We start from the raw sequence: 20347 nt of genomic DNA on the forward strand, positions 1-20347 counted from the left end.
CACTTGTATTATAGATTTTATTTGATATTCTTTTCTCAACATCAATTTTCTGGTGCAAAAAAATATATTTTGGTATTTTTCTTTGAATTATTTTATCCATTGGTATGCGCTAAGTAAATGATCAGACATAGTGGAAATTTTTGATGAAATTCATTGCAATAAAATCGTTTTAAAAAAAAGCATCTTACTCAATGTTTAATATGACAAACGCACATTGTGTGTGGACTCTTTAGTATTTGCATTTGATGACTTGGAGAGTTGGGCCTTTAATTGGAAAATTGATCAATTAATGGGCCCCATCGATGGACAAGTGAAATCAGCAGAGTCTGAGGGAAAATAAGGCAGTTGCCAAAGAGCTCTCGGGAATTGCGAAAGTCTCTTCATTAGCATGCACTCCCACGCAGTGCTATTTATAGCCTTGTGCTTTCTCCTAATTGGACAACTTGGTGTTATGCAGGAATCAAGGGATTGCCCACCCATTCCCAGTGAACTACTTAGGATACTCTCTCAAACTCGTCACCTCACCAATAACACAGAAAACTTCAATGAGAGCAAAATGGGTCTCAGTGAAAAGTTAACCCATCAAACATTTGTGATTTACAATCTCGAAAGAAGGTTGAAAATACTCGAAAGAAGACTAAAGTCTGTGGAACAACCAAATTGGACAATTATCCAAGGGAATACCTCGTCGTGGGTTGAGTGTGAGAAAGGACCTTGCAAATGTGATCGAATGTTAAACTATCTTAATTGTGGTAGGAAAAGTCTAAGAAGTCTTCCAATTCATCAAGCAGTTCCTGCTTCAATTGGGAAATTGTATGTTTTTTTATTAAATTATTATGCAATTTAATACTGATCTCAGTAATAAGTTTAACGACCTCTTGATTAGATCTAAAGATAAGCCCTAATCGGAAGTGAGTAAAATTTGTGACAGAGCTTTAATGAATGGCTCTTCCAGGACCTCTATATACCCTAGCAGTCTTTAGACTAGAGATTTATCCCAATAGCCGGAGGTTTCGAAATCCTAAATGACAAGCAATTTTATTGGTTTTTCATTATCTAATGGATCATTAACCCTTAATCCCCTTAATATCAAATCTTGAGTTCAAATTTCCCAAAAAAAAATCTTGACCGATAAGAATTTAGAGAAATTAAGCCATATGGGTAAGCTTTAGGTCTGAAATTCGAATAAAGTGATCTTCTAGTAAGTAGATCTAGACAGGGGCCCATCAAGCCTAATAAAAAGTGAAGATATTTTTCACTTTTCCTTGTAAAAAATTTGCAGCTATTGCACCGCGACCTAAACAAATTTGCTCGTAGTTCTTGTATTATTTTGGTGAGCATTATGAAATATGTATTTTTATATAGCTTTTAATGCACGATTTCGAAATATATCAAACTGATAAGTCAATTCCCTTTAGGAAAAAACTTGCCAAAAGTCTTCAGTACCTCTATGTAAAAACGTATGGAAAAATGAAATGTCGAGAGGCCCATGGATCTAGATCTATTACATCTACTTAAGATTTAGCACAATTCCCGAAGGTGTCAAATTTTTTTTAGATCAAAGCCTCTTAGTACCATTCTAAATGAAAATCTAAAAAAATCGCTTATTAAAGAATTAGAAGATTTAAGTAAGAAACCCATATAATAGGGCTTCAGACTGGATGTTCAGCCCAGTTTCTGGATATCTCGATATTTTTAATAACAAAAATTTTTATTGTTTTTTTTTTCAAAATCCAAGATATACTGCAGACTACATAGATACCATTGTCCTTCAATATCAAATCGTAACTCAATTTTTTCCGAAAACGCTAGCCTGTTAAGAAACTAGAGAAGTCAAACCGTAGAGCTAATATGGCTTAGTCTTTGAAAGAACGGGTTATCGGAAAACTCATGAAACTTCTTAGTTTTTTCCGACAAGACATAGGTAATTTCTTTCGAGCTCAACTTTAACATTAAATCTACAAAGACCGGTTAAATTGACCGGTTTAAATACCTTTTAAAATTAATACATATTTAAACGGTACAATGTCGCTATCAAAATTTATGAATTTCTTAAAATATGCATGGAATATATTTTTCAATTGTTTCATTCTATTAGGTGAGATTCTTAACAATCTCACCTACTATAATCCTAACAAAATTTCATGTCGTCCGATCGACCTCAAATTTGGCCAAAATGTGTTTCAGCACTTCCTGATCACGAATATATATGTGGCTAATTTACGTTCCCGGCCGGCCGGCCGGCCGGCCGCTCTTTGGAGCTTAATAGCTCCTAAACTAAAAAAGATATCGACTTGCGGTTTTCGGCAAAGGTTATATATCGGGTGAAAATTGCAACTTGGTGCATAGACCCCCCACCCCCCACCCCTCCTTCCGCCATTTTGAAGACCCCCCTTTTTTTGTTTTCTCAATAGCTCCGCCCCTATGGCATTCAGCGGACTCAAATTTTAGTATGTTATAGCTGGGCCTTAGAGCTTTCCATCAATACCAAACTTAAGGTCCCCCGACCCCCCTGACCCGAGCTATAAGGGTCCAAAAAAAATTTCTTAAAATGGCCATAACTCCGGTTCTAATTGTCAGAATTTAAAAAGTGAGGGCTTTTTGGAAAGCTCTCGTGAAATGCCACTTCCCCTTCTAACATCGCAAGTTCATAAAACCACCGCTAGGGGCGCTTTTTTTAAAAAGAAAATTTTTAAATCTTAAAAGTTAAATAACTCAAAAATTCCATTGTGCATCGGGCTGAAATTTTAGTATGTTGTAGCCGTTGATTATACCTATCAAACAAAAAAAACCTTAAGTCGATCCATAACCCCTGACCCGAGCTATAAGGGGTCAAAGTTCGAACATTGACCGGCCTCTATCTCCGGTTCTAATTAACATAGCGACCTAAATTTTACCTTTTTGGTTTCGTCTCGATGAGCACTTTCAAATGGAAGTTCAAAAAGTCACCACAGGTGGCGCTGTGATAGCGTCAAAATTCTTCGAAATTCAAAGTCACTTTTCTCAAAAACGGCATTGTGCAAGTTAATGAAATTTTAGTATGTTGTAGTCCAGTCTAGGGCGTTTCCAAAATGGTGCGTATGCGCGCTGTGGTTTCAATAGAACCAGAGATATGAGGGGTCAAAGTTCACGAAATTCAAAAAATCATATCTCCGGTTCTATGTGACCGATTTTGATGAATGAGGGCTTAAACGAAAGATCTCACCAAATGCTACAACTTTCTAGAATGTTTGAACTTCGTGGGACCAACACCAGGGGCGCCACAGTCGAAAAACCAATTTCAATATCACATAACCTCAATTATCTCGACTGTCGCTGAACCGATTTTGATGATTACTTCAACATAATTGTAGACCACATTTGTCTCTACATTTCGTCCATACATCATTTTCCGCTCAGACTACGCTATCACTCCGATTTTGCCGTTTAAGTGTGAAAAAATTGATTTTTCCCATAATAACGCTTTGAAATCACTCAGATGCCAATTTGACTGCCTCTACTCCACCAAGCCACTTAAAATAGGGGTTTAAATGGAAAGTCCCGCAAAATACAACAATTCTTTGATTTAGTTGAAGTTCAACAAATGAACACTTGGGGCACTCTGGATGAAAAAACGAGTTAAGAAACAAAAAACCTCGCTTATCTTGGCTTCTGAGTAATCGATGAGTTCAAGTTCTACGGCAAAATTATAGAGAACATTCTGGTCTACATTTCACCCATATAACACTTTTCTGTCAGTTCATCCAAATCCTTGACATTTTGGTTAAAATACAAAACTTGTATAATTTCACGAATTTGGTTCAAGATAACTGAATGGCGTCTCCCTACTTCAGCATCAAATCGAATTTGCATGCACTCCGAGTTAGCTCACGTTAAGAATCTCACCTACATAAGCCGGTTAGGATTATCTGTCCCTTTTTTTCTCTTTTCAAAGAAAAATTTGTTGAGTATTCTACTCAACTCTAGTATTGTTGAGTATTGAGTAATTTCGGTAATTCCGTAAAATGGGCTTAAGTCCTGCGGTTTAGCCATAAGGTTTAATCTATGTAATTTCTTATCAGGCAAGCTTTTTTTAGAAAGTCTAAACTTAGGATTGAATATTAAAGGCAATGTTCTATTATATTTTGAAAGGATTTCGAGGAACTGGGGTGAGTCTCCAGTCTTAAACCAGTGATACAGAGGATACAGGCAAGATTTTTTAAGAAATTTAAACTCCGAATAATAGCCAAGGGTCTAGCGAAGGAGGGGCAAGGAGGGTCCATTGCCCCTCCTGCACGATAAACTAAAAATAGTTCAGTATTAAATTTAGCATAAATTATCAATAGTTCAAGATCTCTAAAATTTTGGTCATTTTAAAGTCATTTTTATACAAAAGCGTCTTTAATGCCTTTGACAATTCTTTTGTTGAATATTTTCAAAACCCTATAAAACTCCAATTCAACTTGGATTAAAAATTTATGATTTAGAAAAAAACATTGAACAAAATCTGGGCAAGTTTATGGCCAAATTTTCTAAAAGAAAGCTACTATGTTGCCTTAAGAGATTTTAAGGAGTATTTGAAGCTTTCTACTCCTGCCCAAAAGAATCAAAATGAAGAAATCATTACAATTTTGGCCAATTCTTATAAGAACCTTTGCAGTAATGTTCTCACATTTGCAAATAATTTGAGTTCACAAAAAATGATTTGGAAATTAATTTAACTCTTTCGCGTCCCACTTTTATTCAGCAGATGAATTCATGCAAAATTGAGTTTTTCCTAATGCTTTATGATCAAATATAATAGTTCAGAGAGGAAAAAAATTTTCCATTGCGTGAAAACTCGGAAAAACCCCGGGTCATATATGACCCTGTTGTCCTCAAGGGAAGTGTATTTACCATTTTCAAAATCTATATCACGGGCTTTTTAAGAGTTTTTTTTGCTTGAAGTTAATAATTTGGCCTAAACCATGGCAAACTGGATTGTCTTGATGAACACTGTACTCCTGGTGTTCAAGGAATCTTCCTGGTAATACCTTGAACAGTCACTGTCACAATATTTTGAGTGGTATTTGGCAATAATAAACTTATCCACATATTTATTCACACACAATACAATAGCACAATATGAGACGCTTGCAGAATACTCTAAAATATTGCAATATATGTTATAATTCATCAGATATAAGATGAAATGTCCAGGAGTAAGACGTCCCACCTGCATTTCACAAAGAAAAACAATGTCCCAACTACATTTCGCTGCAGGTTTGGGACGAAAACACTGTTACCCTTGGGGACTATAGGGTCATATATGACCCGGAAAATTCTACACGCTTTTCTGGAAAATTGAGAGTAATTTATTATATCAAAATATGCAATATACAATCTTTGGATATTCTATTTTGTATTTTTAAAGAACTTTTTGCTGAAAAAAATAAATGAATATAAAAAATTTTGAAAAAGAAAAGTCATTTCACAAAGTTCGAAATTCGTGATTTTTGATCTCAAATATTTTCTTTTCCTGAATATCTGGAGTCTTGAGAAAATTAGCCAAGAATCTTACATCCTTCTATTATGATGTCGTGCACAAACCGATAGATTTCAATTAATGTAAATAGTCAAAAGAAATTGTTTTTTCCCCGGGTCATATATGACCCTAATGACGCGAAAGAGTTAAGGTGAATTTTGAACATAATGGCTCCGGCACACCTTTTAGATCAGGAAAATTTCATGAAGTCGAAATTAGCATCCCTTTCTTTCTCATATGCTTTGCATATCTCCATCTCATTCTTTCGCACTCTTCTTCTTCTTTTAAACGTCACTCCAAATTCAATTTAGCTCAATCGAATTTGGAACGCGGAAGAATGAGATAGCTATTTGCAAAACGCGTGAGAAAGAAAGGGATGCGAATTTTAATTTAACGAAATTTTCCTGATCTAAAAGGTGTGCCGGAGCCATAAAGTTCGTAAAAATCTTCCCAAAGTAAAAAGAAAAATTAAAGTCCACTTTATATCTTTTTTTTCCTTAAAATCTAAAAAACTGTTATTCACTCGCTGAAAAGCTAAGTTTATCATCTAACCGAACCACTTAAAATCATCAGAATCGGATTTAAATACAGTTTGAACAAAATTTATGCTGGTTTTTCAAGTAAATTCCAAAATCGTTTTTGATCTAAGAAAGTTTTTTTTTTGTCTAAATATTTCGAAATCGTTAACACCCGGGGGAAATGAAATAAAGACCAGAATGTTCTGAAGTACAGTTTCTAAGTGATTTTTTTTCTAAAGATCAAGGTTCCTAATAAATTATTTAATTGATTTTTCAATAACAGCAAACTCGTAAAGATTTAATTAAAATGGGATTTTTTTTTGTTATTTTTCGAGAAAACTCTTGATCTTTGTCTTTGTAAAACATTTCTTTATCCCTCCCTATATTGAGAGCTACGCCCTTGATAACAACAGGGCGATTAATCCTTCTTACATTTAAAATACAGTGGTAGTGCTTTACGAGAAGAAATTGGAGACCTTCCAGAAAAACATTAAACCATTCATTTGAATAACCAAAAAATACTTCAGCAAAGCACATAGATAGACTTTTAAACAATGTTTAAACCTGATATCTAAAGCAAGCATTAGCATAAATATTAAATTTAAATTAAATTTCCTTTCAGGGATCTATCACAAAATTCCTTATCTGCACTCAACAGGGACTCCTTCAAAGGACTAAAGAGCCTAACAGAATTACATCTATCCGACAATCGCCTTGATCACATTCCTCAGGATCTATTCCACGGTCTCAATTTATTGAAGATCCTAAAATTGTCAACTAACAGAATTGAAAATTTACACTCCCGGACATTTGTAAGCCCTAAGAATTTACAGTGCATCGATTTGAAGAATAATCTCCTGGAGAACATCCATGAAAATCTCTTGATATCTCTTAAAGATTTAACAACAGTCGACCTATCCAACAATAGACTTAGAAACCTTCCGGAAAATCTTCTGAGAAATGCGACTAAACTGGAAGAATTAGAAGTATCGAGAAATAAGATTAAAGATTTGAAAATTGCGTTGTTCAGAAACCTTTTGAATTTGAAGAAATTGGGACTTTCAGAAAATGATATATGTAATTTCCTATTATCAAATCGATTAAGATTTCATTATCATTTTATTAATTCTTCGTATTTGTTTTTTTTTCTTTGTTTTTCTTTACAATACAATAGCTTTTATACCCGATGAAGTGTTTGGTCATCTTATGAATTTGGAGCATTTATCACTGAGAAGGAACAAAGTGAGTCACATTACGAATAAATCGTTTAACAATCTCTCAAGCCTTATCACCCTCGATCTAGCAATGAATAATATCAGACAAGTAATACAGACAAAAGTGAATGGTAAGTTGAAAAATATGTACTTTATCTGTAAAAGTATTCTTTACCGCAGATAGAAAATCACACGTTCTACGGATTGCCGAAACTTCAGGAACTACGTTTAGGTCATAATTCGATAACGAATCTTCCTGATGAACTATTCGGTGCTCTTGGACAACTCAGGAAGTTGATGCTTTTCTCCAATCACATCACACATCTGGGAGAGAAATCTTTCGTGGGATTGCATCGAGTAACCATACTTTCTCTCAATAACAACCTTCTGAAATTTCTACATCCAACAGTTTTTGAACCATTAACTAAACTAACTAAACTGTAGGTGAGGTTTTAAGGTTTTATTCCAAAATTTAATTGACTTTTTTCGTAGTCGTTTAGATTGGAATGAACTACATTTCCTTCCGCATGGCTGCTTGGACAGGATACCAAGGCTTTTGGCTGTTAAACTTGGAGAAAATCCCTGGCATTGTGACTGTCGTGCTATTTATTTAGCCCGATGGCTAAGGTCTTCTAGTTCTCATCTTTGGAATACCGAACCACTATGCAAGAGTCCCGAAATCTTAGAAGGTCAATCCGTAGGTCTTCTACGTTTCGATAACCTATGCAAGGGTCAATGGGCTGCAATGGTCAACTTATCTCCACGTTTACCTATCCGGAAGCAACTTATGACTGCCTCTCGCACCCTCAGTGATGTTCTTCAACAACACAACGAAATGATGAGCAAAGTGAAAATTCTCTAGTTCTCAAATTACGGTCATTAGGGAAGTATAACACATATCATTCTTAGGGAGGAATGTTATCGATCGAAAAATCATGCTTTTTTGTCCTAATTTTGATGTGTTTGATATCCCTTCTATTGGTTTTTCGTCAGAACTCTACCAAAAGTCAATTTGTCTTAATTAAATGGCATTGGAAGGTAATACAGAGAGGCATCGAAAAAAAAAGCAATTCTCTTCCTAATTGACAAATTAAGCAATATTGTGTATCCCAAATACAATAAATTCATACTCCTATCTATTTGGCGTTTCATTTGGCTCTGATAATTTCAATTACATTCCCTCTTATCAGCCGATATTCAGCAAAGATTGGGTTTTGCAGGGGGAATCGATAAACTCCTATTGGCACTTGCAGTTTTCATTTAGACTACGTGGTGGAAAGTCGTCTAGAAAAATTCTTTCTGGACGTATTTCTGTTTTTTGAAAAATATTTATTTTTCATTTTTAAGTGCTTTGCAGGAATGTGGATCTCTGTTTAATCACTTGATGGTTTTTCTTAGATAGAAAAATGATTTTCATGGATAAATTAGTGCCTAATACAGTGAAATGTGCTTTAGTGATCTGCCTGGGATTTTTCCAAGTTCAATATATCAATGGCCAAAGTAAATAAAATTGATCAATACAATAAAAGACTTTCATCAATGATAAACAATTTGTGAAAAGATAACAAATCTCCCACAGCACATCCGGTCAATTAAATTAGATTCTTGATTAAGAAAAAAAACAGTAAAGGATCGAATGAACAGAATTAGACCAGTAGTGGTATCAATGAAATAGTTTGAAGTTTTTGACGATGTACATATTACTTAAGCTTAGAGACATTAACTTGTGGCTCAGTTAGTTCTAGCTGAAAAATAGTTTCGCGCGCTAAGAACGAATGTACTATCTTTCGCACATTTTGTCCACTAATGACATTCAAAATTCATTTTACGATTATTTCAAGGTCACTTATTTAAAGAAAAACCGAAAACTTAAATTTCAAAGTTAATTGAATTTGGATATTTTTATGTCTCTGTCATACTTTTCAGACTAGAAAAATCTCGCGAAATTTAAATTCACAACCCTTACTTTCTCAACGGTTCTAAATATATATAATCTACTCTTTCACCCTAAAATTCAATTCAATCAAATTGAATTTGTTATGACGTTTAAAAGAACAAGAGCGTGAAAAAAGGAATGTAGATTTTAATGGCAAAAAACAAACGAGCAGTAAAAAATTCTAAATGGGCAGTAAAAAATTAAAAATGAGCAGTAAAATATCTAATTATGGTCAGTAAAAAACTTAAATCTTTACAAAAATGGGCCTAATTTATATAATTAACATTTAAAATAGTTCTACATAGAGGGAAAAGCCCTTTATTTTCTCTTTGCAAAAATTTGGACGATAATATCACTGTTTCAAATTTTTTTGTTACTGATCAATTTTAACTTTTTACTGCTCATTTATTCAATGCCTATTTTAATTTTATGAAATTTTAGATAGATTAAAAAACCGGAGTGTACCTGAGTTCGCAGATGATCAGACACCTAGGCTCTTTTCAGTCCCTTACTCTACCCGACAATTTCAACTCCAATTCTATTAAAAATTCCATAATTAATTCCATAATTCCGTAATTGAACTGTAGAGACTCTTATGTCCTTATTACGATGAGACCCTACACAACCTTTTCTTTTATAACATTATATTTAATCATTTAATATCAATTGCATGGAATGGAAACAGTTTTATAATGCTGTGTATTCAACTGTTTCCAAATTCCAATATTATCATTGCCAGTAAATTCTGAATTAAATCATTTTTACAAGAAATATCTGACTTGAAATATATAACTAGTCAATCTACTTTCTTGTAAAAGTAAATTAATTCTATTATTTTTTTTTTATTTATTAAAGCTAAAGTGCTAAAAATTATTTAATCATTATTGATTTGAAAGAAATTAACTCATTTTATGAAATTTTACTGCTCTAAAAGATGTGCTAAAATCATTATGGCTATAACATACATTTAGATCAGGAAAATTTCATGAAGTCGAAATTCACATTCCTTTCTTACTAAAGCGTTTTGAATATATCTATATCATTCTTTATGCCTCCGGCACACTTTTTAGATCGGTATAATTTCATGAAATCAAAATTCATGTCCCTTTCTCTATCAAACTATTCGCTTAAGTCTGTGTACCACTCTTTCGGTCCCAAATTGTACAATTTAATTTCAGGTGATGTTCGAAAGAAGAAGAGTGTGATACAGTGGGACAGACATCCTCAAAATGCTTAAGAAAAAAGGAATGTGAATTTTGATTTCGTGAAATTCTCCTGTTCTAAAAGATGTGCCAAAGTTATTATTGCTCCGGCATACCTTTTAGATTAGATAAATTTCATAAAGTCGAAATTCACATCACTTTCTTACTCAAACGCTATGACCTCTATCCCATTCTATGATACTCAAAATTGGTTCGAACTAAATTGAATTTGTTGCGATGTTTAAAAAAACATCAGTGGAACAGATATTATGCAGAACATTTGAGAAAAAAGGAATGTGAATTTTGATTTCATAAATTAAACTTATACAACTAAATTCAATTTGTTGTGATGTTTAAAAGAAGAAAAAAGTGCGAGAGAGTGAGATAGTTAGATGCAAAAGATTTGAGGAGGGAACGGACATGAATTTTGATTGCATGAAATTTTCTTTATCTAAAAGATGTGCCGCAGGCATTTCGATCTATTTTTGATACGAGATGCGAATCTAGGGTTTAGTTAAGCCATATGACCTCTCATTTCTTATCAAACAATATTTTTGGAGGCCTTTAAATTTAAATTCCGAAATTTTTGATCTACAATCCGTATACTACCGGAAACGTAACAATATTAATCGATTTCAAAAAAGTGATCTGTCTTACAAGGGAGGTCATCGAGTCATCAAATTCAGATTGGCTTCATATTGAGAACATAGACGCGGATAGGGATCATAAGGATCGTGTCATACTCAAAAAGTGCTAAATTTTTTTTTCCTTTGCAAAAAAAGCAATCAAAGGATTCCATAAAATGTTAATGATAAAGAAAGTTCTAGAGAGCCAGCAGGAGCAGTCGTGGTGCAGCGGGCTAGCGGACGGTGTTTACAATGCAAAGGTCCCGAGTTCGATTCTTGCTTTATGCCGCCTTATTGTTTTTTTTTCTTCTATTATTTTTTTTATCTGTTTTTTTTTGTCGGATTTTTTTTTCATTGACCGTAATTTTTCCTTAGTGTATCTATATTTGCTTTGCACTGTAATATACTCCTAATATGAATGTTTAACTAAAGTAAGTGTCTTAAAAGTTCTTCAACGCGTCTGCTTGTTTTAATTTTTTTTTAAGGAATAGAAATTAAGAATTCATCCATATACGGTCTTATTGGTCCTAGATATACATAGCGTTATTTTAATTTGCTTTTTTAAATCACTTGCCTAAGCAATGTGTCTTGCATAATATCTCAATAAATCTATGCACAAGAGATAGAGAATTTAAAAAAACACTCACTCATTTTTAATCAATTGTCTGCAGAAAGATTTAAATGCAGTTTCAAATATGCATGGCACAAATCAGGATATGTTGATGAGAGGCCCGAAAAATTTGAAAATCCAAGTCAATACTGTTTTACAAAAGTTTATTTGGAAACTTGCTCTCAAACTGATTGTGAAAGCATATCTTTTATTCGATGTGCACATTGTGACTGTACATTCTGTTTTAATCATTTCTTTACAGAAATCCACATGCACTAATTAGTTATTAAACTAACTTGTGCATTGAGGACTTTTGTAAAGAAATGATTAAAACAGAGGACAATGTTCACAATGAGTACACCGAATTAAAGTATGACTCACAATCAATTTAGGCAAAAGCTCCCAATAAACTTTTTCAAAACAATATTGAATTGAATTTTCAAATATAACAAAATTCAACATATCTTGATTTTGTGCAGATTGCTAATTATAATAATTCTCTATCGCTTTGTGCATAGATTTATTGAGATATTATGCAAGACACATTGCTTAGGCAAGTGATTTAAAAAAGCAAATTAAAATAACGCTATGTATATCTAGGACCAATAAGACCGTATATGGATGAATTCTTAATTTCTATTCCTTAAAAAAAAATTAAAACAAGCAGACGCGTTGAAGAACTTTTAAGACACTTACTTTAGTTAAACATTCATATTAGGAGTATATTACAGTGCAAAGCAAATATAGATACACTAAGGAAAAATTACGGTCAATGAAAAAAAAATCCGACAAAAAAAAACAGATAAAAAAATAATAGAAGAAAAAAAAACAATAAGGCGGCATAAAGCAAGAATCGAACTCGGGACCTTTGCATTGTAAACACCGTCCGCTAGCCCGCTGCACCACGACTGCTCCTGCTGGCTCTCTAGAACTTTCTTTATCATTAACATTTTATGGAATCCTTTGATTGCTTTTTTTGCAAAGGAAAAAAAAATTTAGCACTTTTTGAGTATGACACGATCCTTATGATCCCTATCCGCGTCTATGTTCTCAATATGAAGCCAATCTGAATTTGATGACTCGATGACCTCCCTTGTTAGAAGTAGTACAATTTTTTATACGATAAACCTGATCAACCAAAACAGCTGAATCTTTACGTAGGGGGAGGAGGCTTTCAGGCTTCGTACATACTCTGGCTTCGAAGACTTCATATTTTTCTCACATTACTTAAATGAATCTGACTTTTTTTAAAAAGGAAAGATGTGAATTAAGACTAGTTATTAAAGGCATTGAATAAACGAGCAGTAAAAAGTTAAAATTGATCAGTAACAAAAAAATTTGAAACAGTGATATTATCGTCCAAATTTTGGCAAAGGGAAAATAAAGGGCTTTTTACTCTATATGGAACAATTTTAAATGTTAAATATGTAAGTTAGGTCTATTTTTGTAAAGATTTAAGTTTTTTACTGACCATAATTAGATATTTTACTGCTCTTTTTTAATTTTTTACTGCCCATTTAGAATTTTTTACTGATCGTTTGTTTTTTGCCGTTATTAAATACATTGCCATAGATAGATCAGATTCATTAAAAGAATATAAAGTTTGAATGCATGTAAAGCCCGAATACTTTCCCTTATAACTTTTTGAGTTTTCTCAGCTGAACCTTTCACCCGTACTCCAAACAACTTCTTAAGTGCAAATGAATCATGATAGATAAGAAATTAGTTAATTAACATGCAAGAGAGTTATTCGATCTATACAAAAATGTGAGAATTTTTGAATTTTGAAGTCACTCGTGCTATTTCAATCATTTGATGTCTTTTCCCTGGGCTAATCTTATCAAGTCAATTTTCCACTTGATTGTTAATTGTGTTCTTCTGTCCGATATATATACACAATAAAAGCTGTAAATTGTTGTCAATTCTCTACCACAAATACAGAGAATTGTTCCAATTTATCAGAATTTGTAAAAAAAATCACTAAAATTATTTTAGTCACATTCCAAATATAACCATGAACCTCTTACTTTCAATGTCTTAACAGGATGTACGATACCAGATGTGGAAGACGACAATTTAATAATAGAAATTCCAATGATACCTATTGGACCACCCTCAACATTGACCACATACAACATGGAAAACACAGTTTCCATCCGGAATATCACCAATATTGTTGATTCAGGGAAAATCTTTATTAATGCAGATTACAATTCGGAATTGAGAGCACTTACGCTTTTCACAACTGACGAATTTCCCGACTATGCTCAATATGAGACAAGAACTAGTATTCTTGTGACAATTTCATTTGATTGTCAATCTACAACGAGAGACTTTTCCTTTAATCAACCACTTGTTGTATCCAATGACCATGATCCGGAATTTTTGCAACCAGTGTATGAGTTCAAAATTCCACTTCCACTTCCTGCAAATTTTGATCTTACAGTTTTTCAGGTAAGGATTTTGAAGTTTGCAAAATTTTTGTAATTTTAAAAGTTATAAGGAAAGGCTTTCAGGCTTCGCACACACTCTGGCTTCGAACACTTCACATTTTTCCCAGGCTCGAGTTCCCGATTCCTCGAAAAAATATGTATATGGGTTCTCTGAGTTCCCCGTGAGTTCCCTGGACATATATATATAGGTTCCCTGGAAATATCAGTTCCTTGGGTTCTCTGAGAATTCCCAGAAAAATGTATGGGTTCCTTGGGTTCCCCGAGAGTTCCCTGAAAAATTTATGGGTTCCTTGAGTTCCCCGAGTTTTCTGAAAAATGTATGGGTCACTTGGGTTCGCCGAGTTCCCTGAAAAATGTATGGTTTCCCCGGGTTTCCTGACAAAATGTATGGGTTCCTTGGGTTCCCCGAGAGGTCCCTGAAAAATGTATGGGTTCCTTGGGTTCCCCGAGAGGTCCCTGAAAAATGTATGGGTTCCTTGGGTTCCCAGAGTTCCCTGAAAAATATATGGGTTCCTTGGGTTCCCCGAGAGTTCCCTGAAAAATGTATGGGTTCCTTGGGTTCCCCGAGAGTTCCCTGAAAAATGTGTGGGTTCTTTGGGTTCCCCGAGAGTTCCCTGAAAAATGTATTGGTTCCTTGAATTCCCCGAGAGATCCCTGAAAAATGTATGGGTTCTTTGGGTTCCCCGAGAGTTCCCTGAAAAATGTATTGGTTACTTGAGTTCCCAGAGTCCTCTGAAAAATGTGTGGATACCTTGGGTTCCCCGAGAGTTTCCTGAAAAATTTATGGGTTCCTTGGGTTCCCCGAGAGTTCCCTGAAAAATGTATGAGTTCCTCGGGTTCCCCGAGAGGTCCCTGAAAAATGTATTGGTTACTTGAGTTCCCAGAGTCCTCTGAAAAATGTGTGGATACCTTGGGTTCCCCGAGAGTTTCCTGAAAAATATATGGGTTCCTTGGGTTCCCCGAGAGTTCCCTGAAAAATGTATGGGTTCCTTGGGTTCCCCGAGAGTTCCCTGAAAAATGTGTGGGTTCTTTAGGTTCCCCGAGAGTTCCCTGAAAAATGTATGGGTTCCTTGGGTTCCCCGAGAGGTCCCTGAAAAATGTATGGGTTCCTTGGGTTCCCCGAGAGCTCCCTGAAAAATGTATTGGTTCCTTGAATTCCCCGAGAGATCCCTGAAAAATGTATGGGTTCTTTGGGTTCCCCGAGAGTTCCCTGAAAAATGTATTGGTTACTTGAGTTCCCAGAGTCCTCTGAAAAATGTGTGGATACCTTGGGTTCCCCGAGAGTTTCCTGAAAAATTTATGGATTCCTTGGGTTCCCCGAGAGTTCACTGAAAAATGTATGAGTTCCTCGGGTTCCCCGAGAGGTCCCTGAAAAATGTATTGGTTACTTGAGTTCCCAGAGTCCTCTGAAAAATGTGTGGATACCTTGGGTTCCCCGAGAGTTTCCTGAAAAATATATGGGTTCCTTGGGTTCCCCGAGAGTTCCCTGCAAAATGTATGGGCTCCCTGATTTCCCTGACAAAATGTATGGATTCCTTGGGTTCCCCGAGAGTTCCCTGAAAAATGTATGGGTTCCTTGGGTTCCCAGAGTTCCCTAAAAAATGTGTAGGTTCCTTGGATTTCCCGAGAGTTCACTGAAAAATATATGGGTTCCTTGGGTTCCCCGAGAGTTCCCTGAAAAATGTATGAGTTCCTCGGGTTTCCCGAGAGGTCCCTGAAAAATGTATGGGTTCCTTGGGTTCCCCGAGAGTTCCCTGAAAAATGTATGGGTTCCTTGGGTTCCCCGAGAGGTCCCTGAAAAATGTATGGGTTCCTTGGGTTCCCCGAGAGCTCCCTGAAAAATGTATTGGTTCCTTGAATTCCCCGAGAGATCCCTGAAAAATGTATGGGTTCTTTGGGTTCCCCGAGAGTTCCCTGAAAAATGTATTGGTTACTTGAGTTCCCAGAGTCCTCTGAAAAATGTGTGGATACCTTGGGTTCCCCGAGAGTTCCCTGAAAAATGTATGAGTTCCTCGGGTTCCCCGAGAGGTCCCTGAAAAATGTATTGGTTACTTGAGTTCCCAGAGTCCTCTGAAAAATGTGTGGATACCTTGGGTTCCCCGAGAGTTTCCTGAAAAATATATGGGTTCCTTGGGTTCCCCGAGAGTTCCCTGAAAAATGTATGGGTTCCTTGGGTTCCCCGAGAGTTCCCTGAAAAATGTGTGGGTTCTTTGGGTTCCCCGAGAGTTCCCTGAAAAATGTATGGGTTCCTTGGGTTCCCCGAGAGGTCCCTGAAAAATGTATGGGTTCCTTGGGTTCCCCGAGAGCTCCCTGAAAAATGTATTGGTTCCTTGAATTCCCCGAGAGATCTCTGAAAAATGTATGGGTTCTTTGGGTTCCCCGAGAGTTCCCTGAAAAATGTATTGGTTACTTGAGTTCCCAGAGTCCTCTGAAAAATGTGTGGATACCTTGGGTTCCCCGAGAGTTTCCTGAAAAATTTATGGGTTCCTTGGGTTCCCCGAGAGTTCCCTGAAAAATGTATGAGTTCCTCGGGTTTCCCGAGAGGTCCCTGAAAAATGTATGGGTTCCTTGGGTTCCCAGAGTTCCCTGAAAAATATATGGGTTCCTTGGGTTCCCCGAGAGTTCCCTGAAAAATGTATGGGTTCCGTGGGTTCCCCGAGAGTTCCCTGCAAAATGTATGGGCTCCCTGATTTCCCTGACAAAATGTATGGATTCCTTGGGTTCCCCGAGAGTTCCCTGAAAAATGTATGGGTTCCTTGGGTTCCCAGAGTTCCCTAAAAAATGTGTAGGTTCCTTGGATTTCCCGAGAGTTCACTGAAAAATATATGGGTTCCTTGGGTTCCCAGAGTTCCCTGAAAAATGTATGGGTTCCTTGGGTTCCCCGAGAGTTCCCTGAAAAATGTATGGGTTCCTTGGTTCCCCGAGAGTTCCCTGAAAAATGTGTGGGTTCTTTGGGTTCCCCTGACAAAATGTATGGATTACTTGAGTTCCCCGTGGGTTCCCTGTGAATTCTCCAGGTTTCCCGTGGATGGTTTCCTAACCAGATTGGCTCGAGTTCCCCAAAATGAGTTATCCCTTGACTTAAGACTAGATATTAAAATATATTGTCATAGACAGGTGACGAATGTGGGAAAAGTATGAAGCCAGAGTGCGTGTAAAGTCCGAAAGCCTCCTCCTAAATCGGCAAAACAATTCAGTAACAAAACGCCCTATTTTTGATAAAACGATAGAAATGCCTAAAGTTAAATTTTGCTTAATATTTAACTTCAGGCATTATCATCTCAGAAAAACAGAAAACTCTTAAGCTTTCAGTCACAAATACAACTTAATTTAAATAATATATTTATTTACAAAATATATTTTCTGAGATTTAAGATCTATCAAAACATTATCAACTCATCAAAATTATCAGAAGATTTGTAGGAAATTTTTCACCTATTGAAAACCTAAATAGCAGATGATTGGTTTTTGAAAGAAATATAACTCATACAATTGAATTCTTCAGGAAATTGCAGCCCGGGATATCGACATTGGTGAGAATGGTGTTACTTTCACCGCGGATTCTGAATACGTTACCATTGGTACATTACCAGGGCCTAGTAGGGAACCTAAAACCTACTACGCAACAATGACTACGAAAACGCAAATCCTTTCTATTGTACATAATATTGCCTTTGAAATCACAGCCACGGATGTCGGAGGTAGAAGCTCAAGTGTTAATGTTTACATTGAAAGCGATGGTGAAAATCAATTTATAATGCGACCAGTCTTTGAGAGTCCCTACTACAGCGGTGTTCTCAATGAAGACTTTACATTGACAATGGCATCATCCGTAATTCTAGATACTGACACATTTGACGAAGAGCAAGTAGTGTTTTCCCTTCGTGGAGAGGACAGTAGATTTTTCACTTTTAGTAATATCCTTAATGTTATCAATATAGCAGTCGAGGGAGAGATTACAGAGGAAGATTTAGAAGACATGAATTTCCTACAGTTTTTCGTAATAGCAAGTCGACCTGGAGTTGAAGAAGGTTCAACAGCCATTGTTATTGACTTACAAAAAACATGCCCAGTAATCACTACAATTGAACCGACAACTCAAGAACCGGTAACATGTCCTCCACCCGTAACGTGCCCTACCGAAGCACCAACAGAAGAACCAACAGGAGAACCACCAGCATCAACGACACCTGCCCAAACGCCTCCGCCCGAACTATGTCCAGATCCTGAAGGACCAGTCTTCCAAGAAGATTTCTACACTTATCGAGTGTTTTATGGTGAAATTCGTACCATAGGAATAGTTCGAGCAACACATAGTGATGAGTCATCGACAAACATAATTGAATACTCCCTTAACTTCAAAGATGATTCACTACAAGATCGGATCGTTATTAATGCAATTACCGGGGAACTCTCAATTGAGGATCAACTCGTTCCCGAAGTCTACGGTTTTGAAGTATTTGCTTCAATTACCGTGGAAGGAGATAGGAAAGATGGGAGAGCCCTCGTAACTGTCATTGTAGAACCTAATGAGAAGTGCTCACCTACGCCAGTTGACATGAGTTTAATAGTAAGACGTCTAAAGGAAAATGCCAAACATGAAATTATAAGTACACAAATTGAGAATTGCGAATTCGAAATCTTGGGCTATCTTCCAAACGATCAAGGTACAATGGATTTAACTGAAATTTTGACCAATTAATATATATAATCCTTATTTGCAGATTACTTCTATATTGAGGATCGGCTACTGAAATCGAATGAATTCGATAGAGAAGCTGACATATTCACCGGTATGACGATCCCTCAGTTTCAGATCAGTCTTAAATTGGAATGTCCTGAAACTCGTAGAAAGCGATCTATACTACCATGGATAGTAAGTTCTCAACCTCGAGATCTCGATGGTCCTAAAGAATATGTTTTCACCAATGACATTCCCCACTCTTCAACTGTAACCGTAATCAACGTTATCGTTGAGGATGAGAACGACAACAAGCCAACGATTATTTATCCCACTGCTGATGATGGTCTGTCATTTGGTTACCCTGAACCGGGACTAGCTGATAGGCTTCTCCTCAATCATGTGCTTCAAGTTAAAGCCACTGATCGAGATGTAGGAGAGAATGCTATTATCAAATTTGCGTTGTTGGAAACAAACTCGCATTTCACAATTGATAGTGAGACTGGAATAATTTACCCAAAAAGAAATGCCCTACAAACCTCTGCACAAACCAATTTGAGAGTAATAGCGACAGATCGAGAGGAAGATGAGGGTACCCTTCAAGGAGCCAATGTGAACATTGTTATTCATAGGCTATCTCTGGCAAATATTGCAGTTGTAACTGTTGAGGATGTAGAACTTCAAAGTGCCGATGCAGTTAGACAGAGTGTGCTGAATGTGAGTGATGCTAGAATTATCATTCTTCACTCTACTACAATTCCTAGCGATAGGGAATCTTTGCACTTAAGACAAAATTCTGACACTGTGGTTATGAAATTCCTAATTTACGGCTTCTCGAACGAAAGACTACTAAATAGTCCTCAAATCGAACAGTAAGTATCCTTATTATAGACCAAAACTCAACACTTAATAATCGTTTTCGAATTTACCAGGAGAATGAATGACGTCACCGAGAAGTTTGATGCTAAAACCTCACCTTTGGACGAGGTCCTCAGTGTTGAAGGAGAAGATGAAGGTGTTGTAGGTTTTATTATCGGTCTAGCAGTTCTTGGTGCAGCTCTAGCAATTCTTCTAGTAGCTGCATTTTGGGGATGGTGGAAATGGATTAGACCGTATGAATATAAAACCATGGAGAATGAAAGCGTAACTTCTGATGATAATGGCCTAAATCCCGACTTTGATAAAAAGGCAGTCCTTGAAGGACATATCCCAGAACCCCTAAGTACAGTTCAAGATCAGTCCAATAGACCCCTGCAAGATCTTGAGAATTCGTTCTTTTCAGGACTATCCGAAACCTACAACGATCCCGCACGACATTCTCCGCCAATGAACCCTAATCCGGATATTAGTAGTGTGGAGACAGGAGAACCTTATGACGATGCACGTCCCGAAAGTCCACCCAAGGAAAGGAGAAAATCCTTGAGATTCAATGAAGATGTAGAGCGGATTGAAATTGTCACTGAAGTTCCAGCAGATAATTTATCAGATTCGGAAAAGGAAGTTAACTATAAATTCTAAAAGTATTGTAAGCAATATTAGTATTTATAAGGTGCCTTATACATTTTCTAACTTATAGAGATTCAATTTGATTTTTAACAAGTAAG

General features: G+C 36.2%; 2 protein-coding genes across 3 annotated transcripts; both read left to right on the forward strand.

Moving 5' to 3' along the window:
* The first annotated feature begins 6657 nt into the window (after positions 1 to 6657).
* Positions 6658 to 8362, forward strand: LOC129804939 (carboxypeptidase N subunit 2-like). The gene is made up of 4 exons (XM_055852728.1): positions 6658 to 7098; positions 7196 to 7344; positions 7416 to 7675; positions 7728 to 8362. Exons 2-4 carry the CDS (start codon positions 7228 to 7230, stop codon positions 8095 to 8097), a joined length of 747 nt encoding a protein of 248 aa, XP_055708703.1. The 5' UTR covers positions 6658 to 7098; positions 7196 to 7227; the 3' UTR covers positions 8098 to 8362.
* Positions 8363 to 8477: 115 nt separating this feature from the next.
* LOC129804881 (uncharacterized) lies at positions 8478 to 20346 on the forward strand. Of its 2 annotated transcripts, XM_055852575.1 has the most exons (6): positions 8478 to 8735; positions 13654 to 14063; positions 17568 to 18729; positions 18787 to 19615; positions 19676 to 19965; positions 20026 to 20346. In XM_055852575.1, exons 1-6 carry the CDS (start codon positions 8642 to 8644, stop codon positions 20259 to 20261), a joined length of 3021 nt encoding a protein of 1006 aa, XP_055708550.1. In that variant the 5' UTR covers positions 8478 to 8641; the 3' UTR covers positions 20262 to 20346. The 2 variants fall into 2 exon arrangements, with proteins under 2 accessions (XP_055708550.1, XP_055708549.1); XM_055852574.1 differs by having other exon boundaries at positions 8487 to 8735; positions 19676 to 20346.
* Position 20347: the final 1 nt, after the last annotated feature.

This window comes from Phlebotomus papatasi, chromosome 2 (assembly GCF_024763615.1).
Source record: "Phlebotomus papatasi isolate M1 chromosome 2, Ppap_2.1, whole genome shotgun sequence".
NCBI lineage: Eukaryota > Metazoa > Arthropoda > Insecta > Diptera > Psychodidae > Phlebotomus > Phlebotomus papatasi.

Excerpts from the sequence above, each read along its gene's own strand:
- LOC129804939 (XM_055852728.1), top strand. The coding sequence starts at position 7,228 with ATGAATTTGGAGCATTTATCACTGAGAAGGAACAAAGTGAGTCACATT. Across the intron at positions 7,345-7,415 it reads CAATGAATAATATCAGACAA|ATAGAAAATCACACGTTCTA; the intron begins GTAATACAGACA and ends TCTTTACCGCAG. Across the intron at positions 7,676-7,727 it reads TTAACTAAACTAACTAAACT|TCGTTTAGATTGGAATGAAC; the intron begins GTAGGTGAGGTT and ends CTTTTTTCGTAG.
- LOC129804881 (XM_055852574.1), top strand. The coding sequence starts at position 8,642 with ATGATTTTCATGGATAAATTAGTGCCTAATACAGTGAAATGTGCTTTA. Across the intron at positions 18,730-18,786 it reads CTATCTTCCAAACGATCAAG|ATTACTTCTATATTGAGGAT; the intron begins GTACAATGGATT and ends CCTTATTTGCAG. Across the intron at positions 19,616-19,675 it reads AATAGTCCTCAAATCGAACA|GAGAATGAATGACGTCACCG; the intron begins GTAAGTATCCTT and ends CGAATTTACCAG.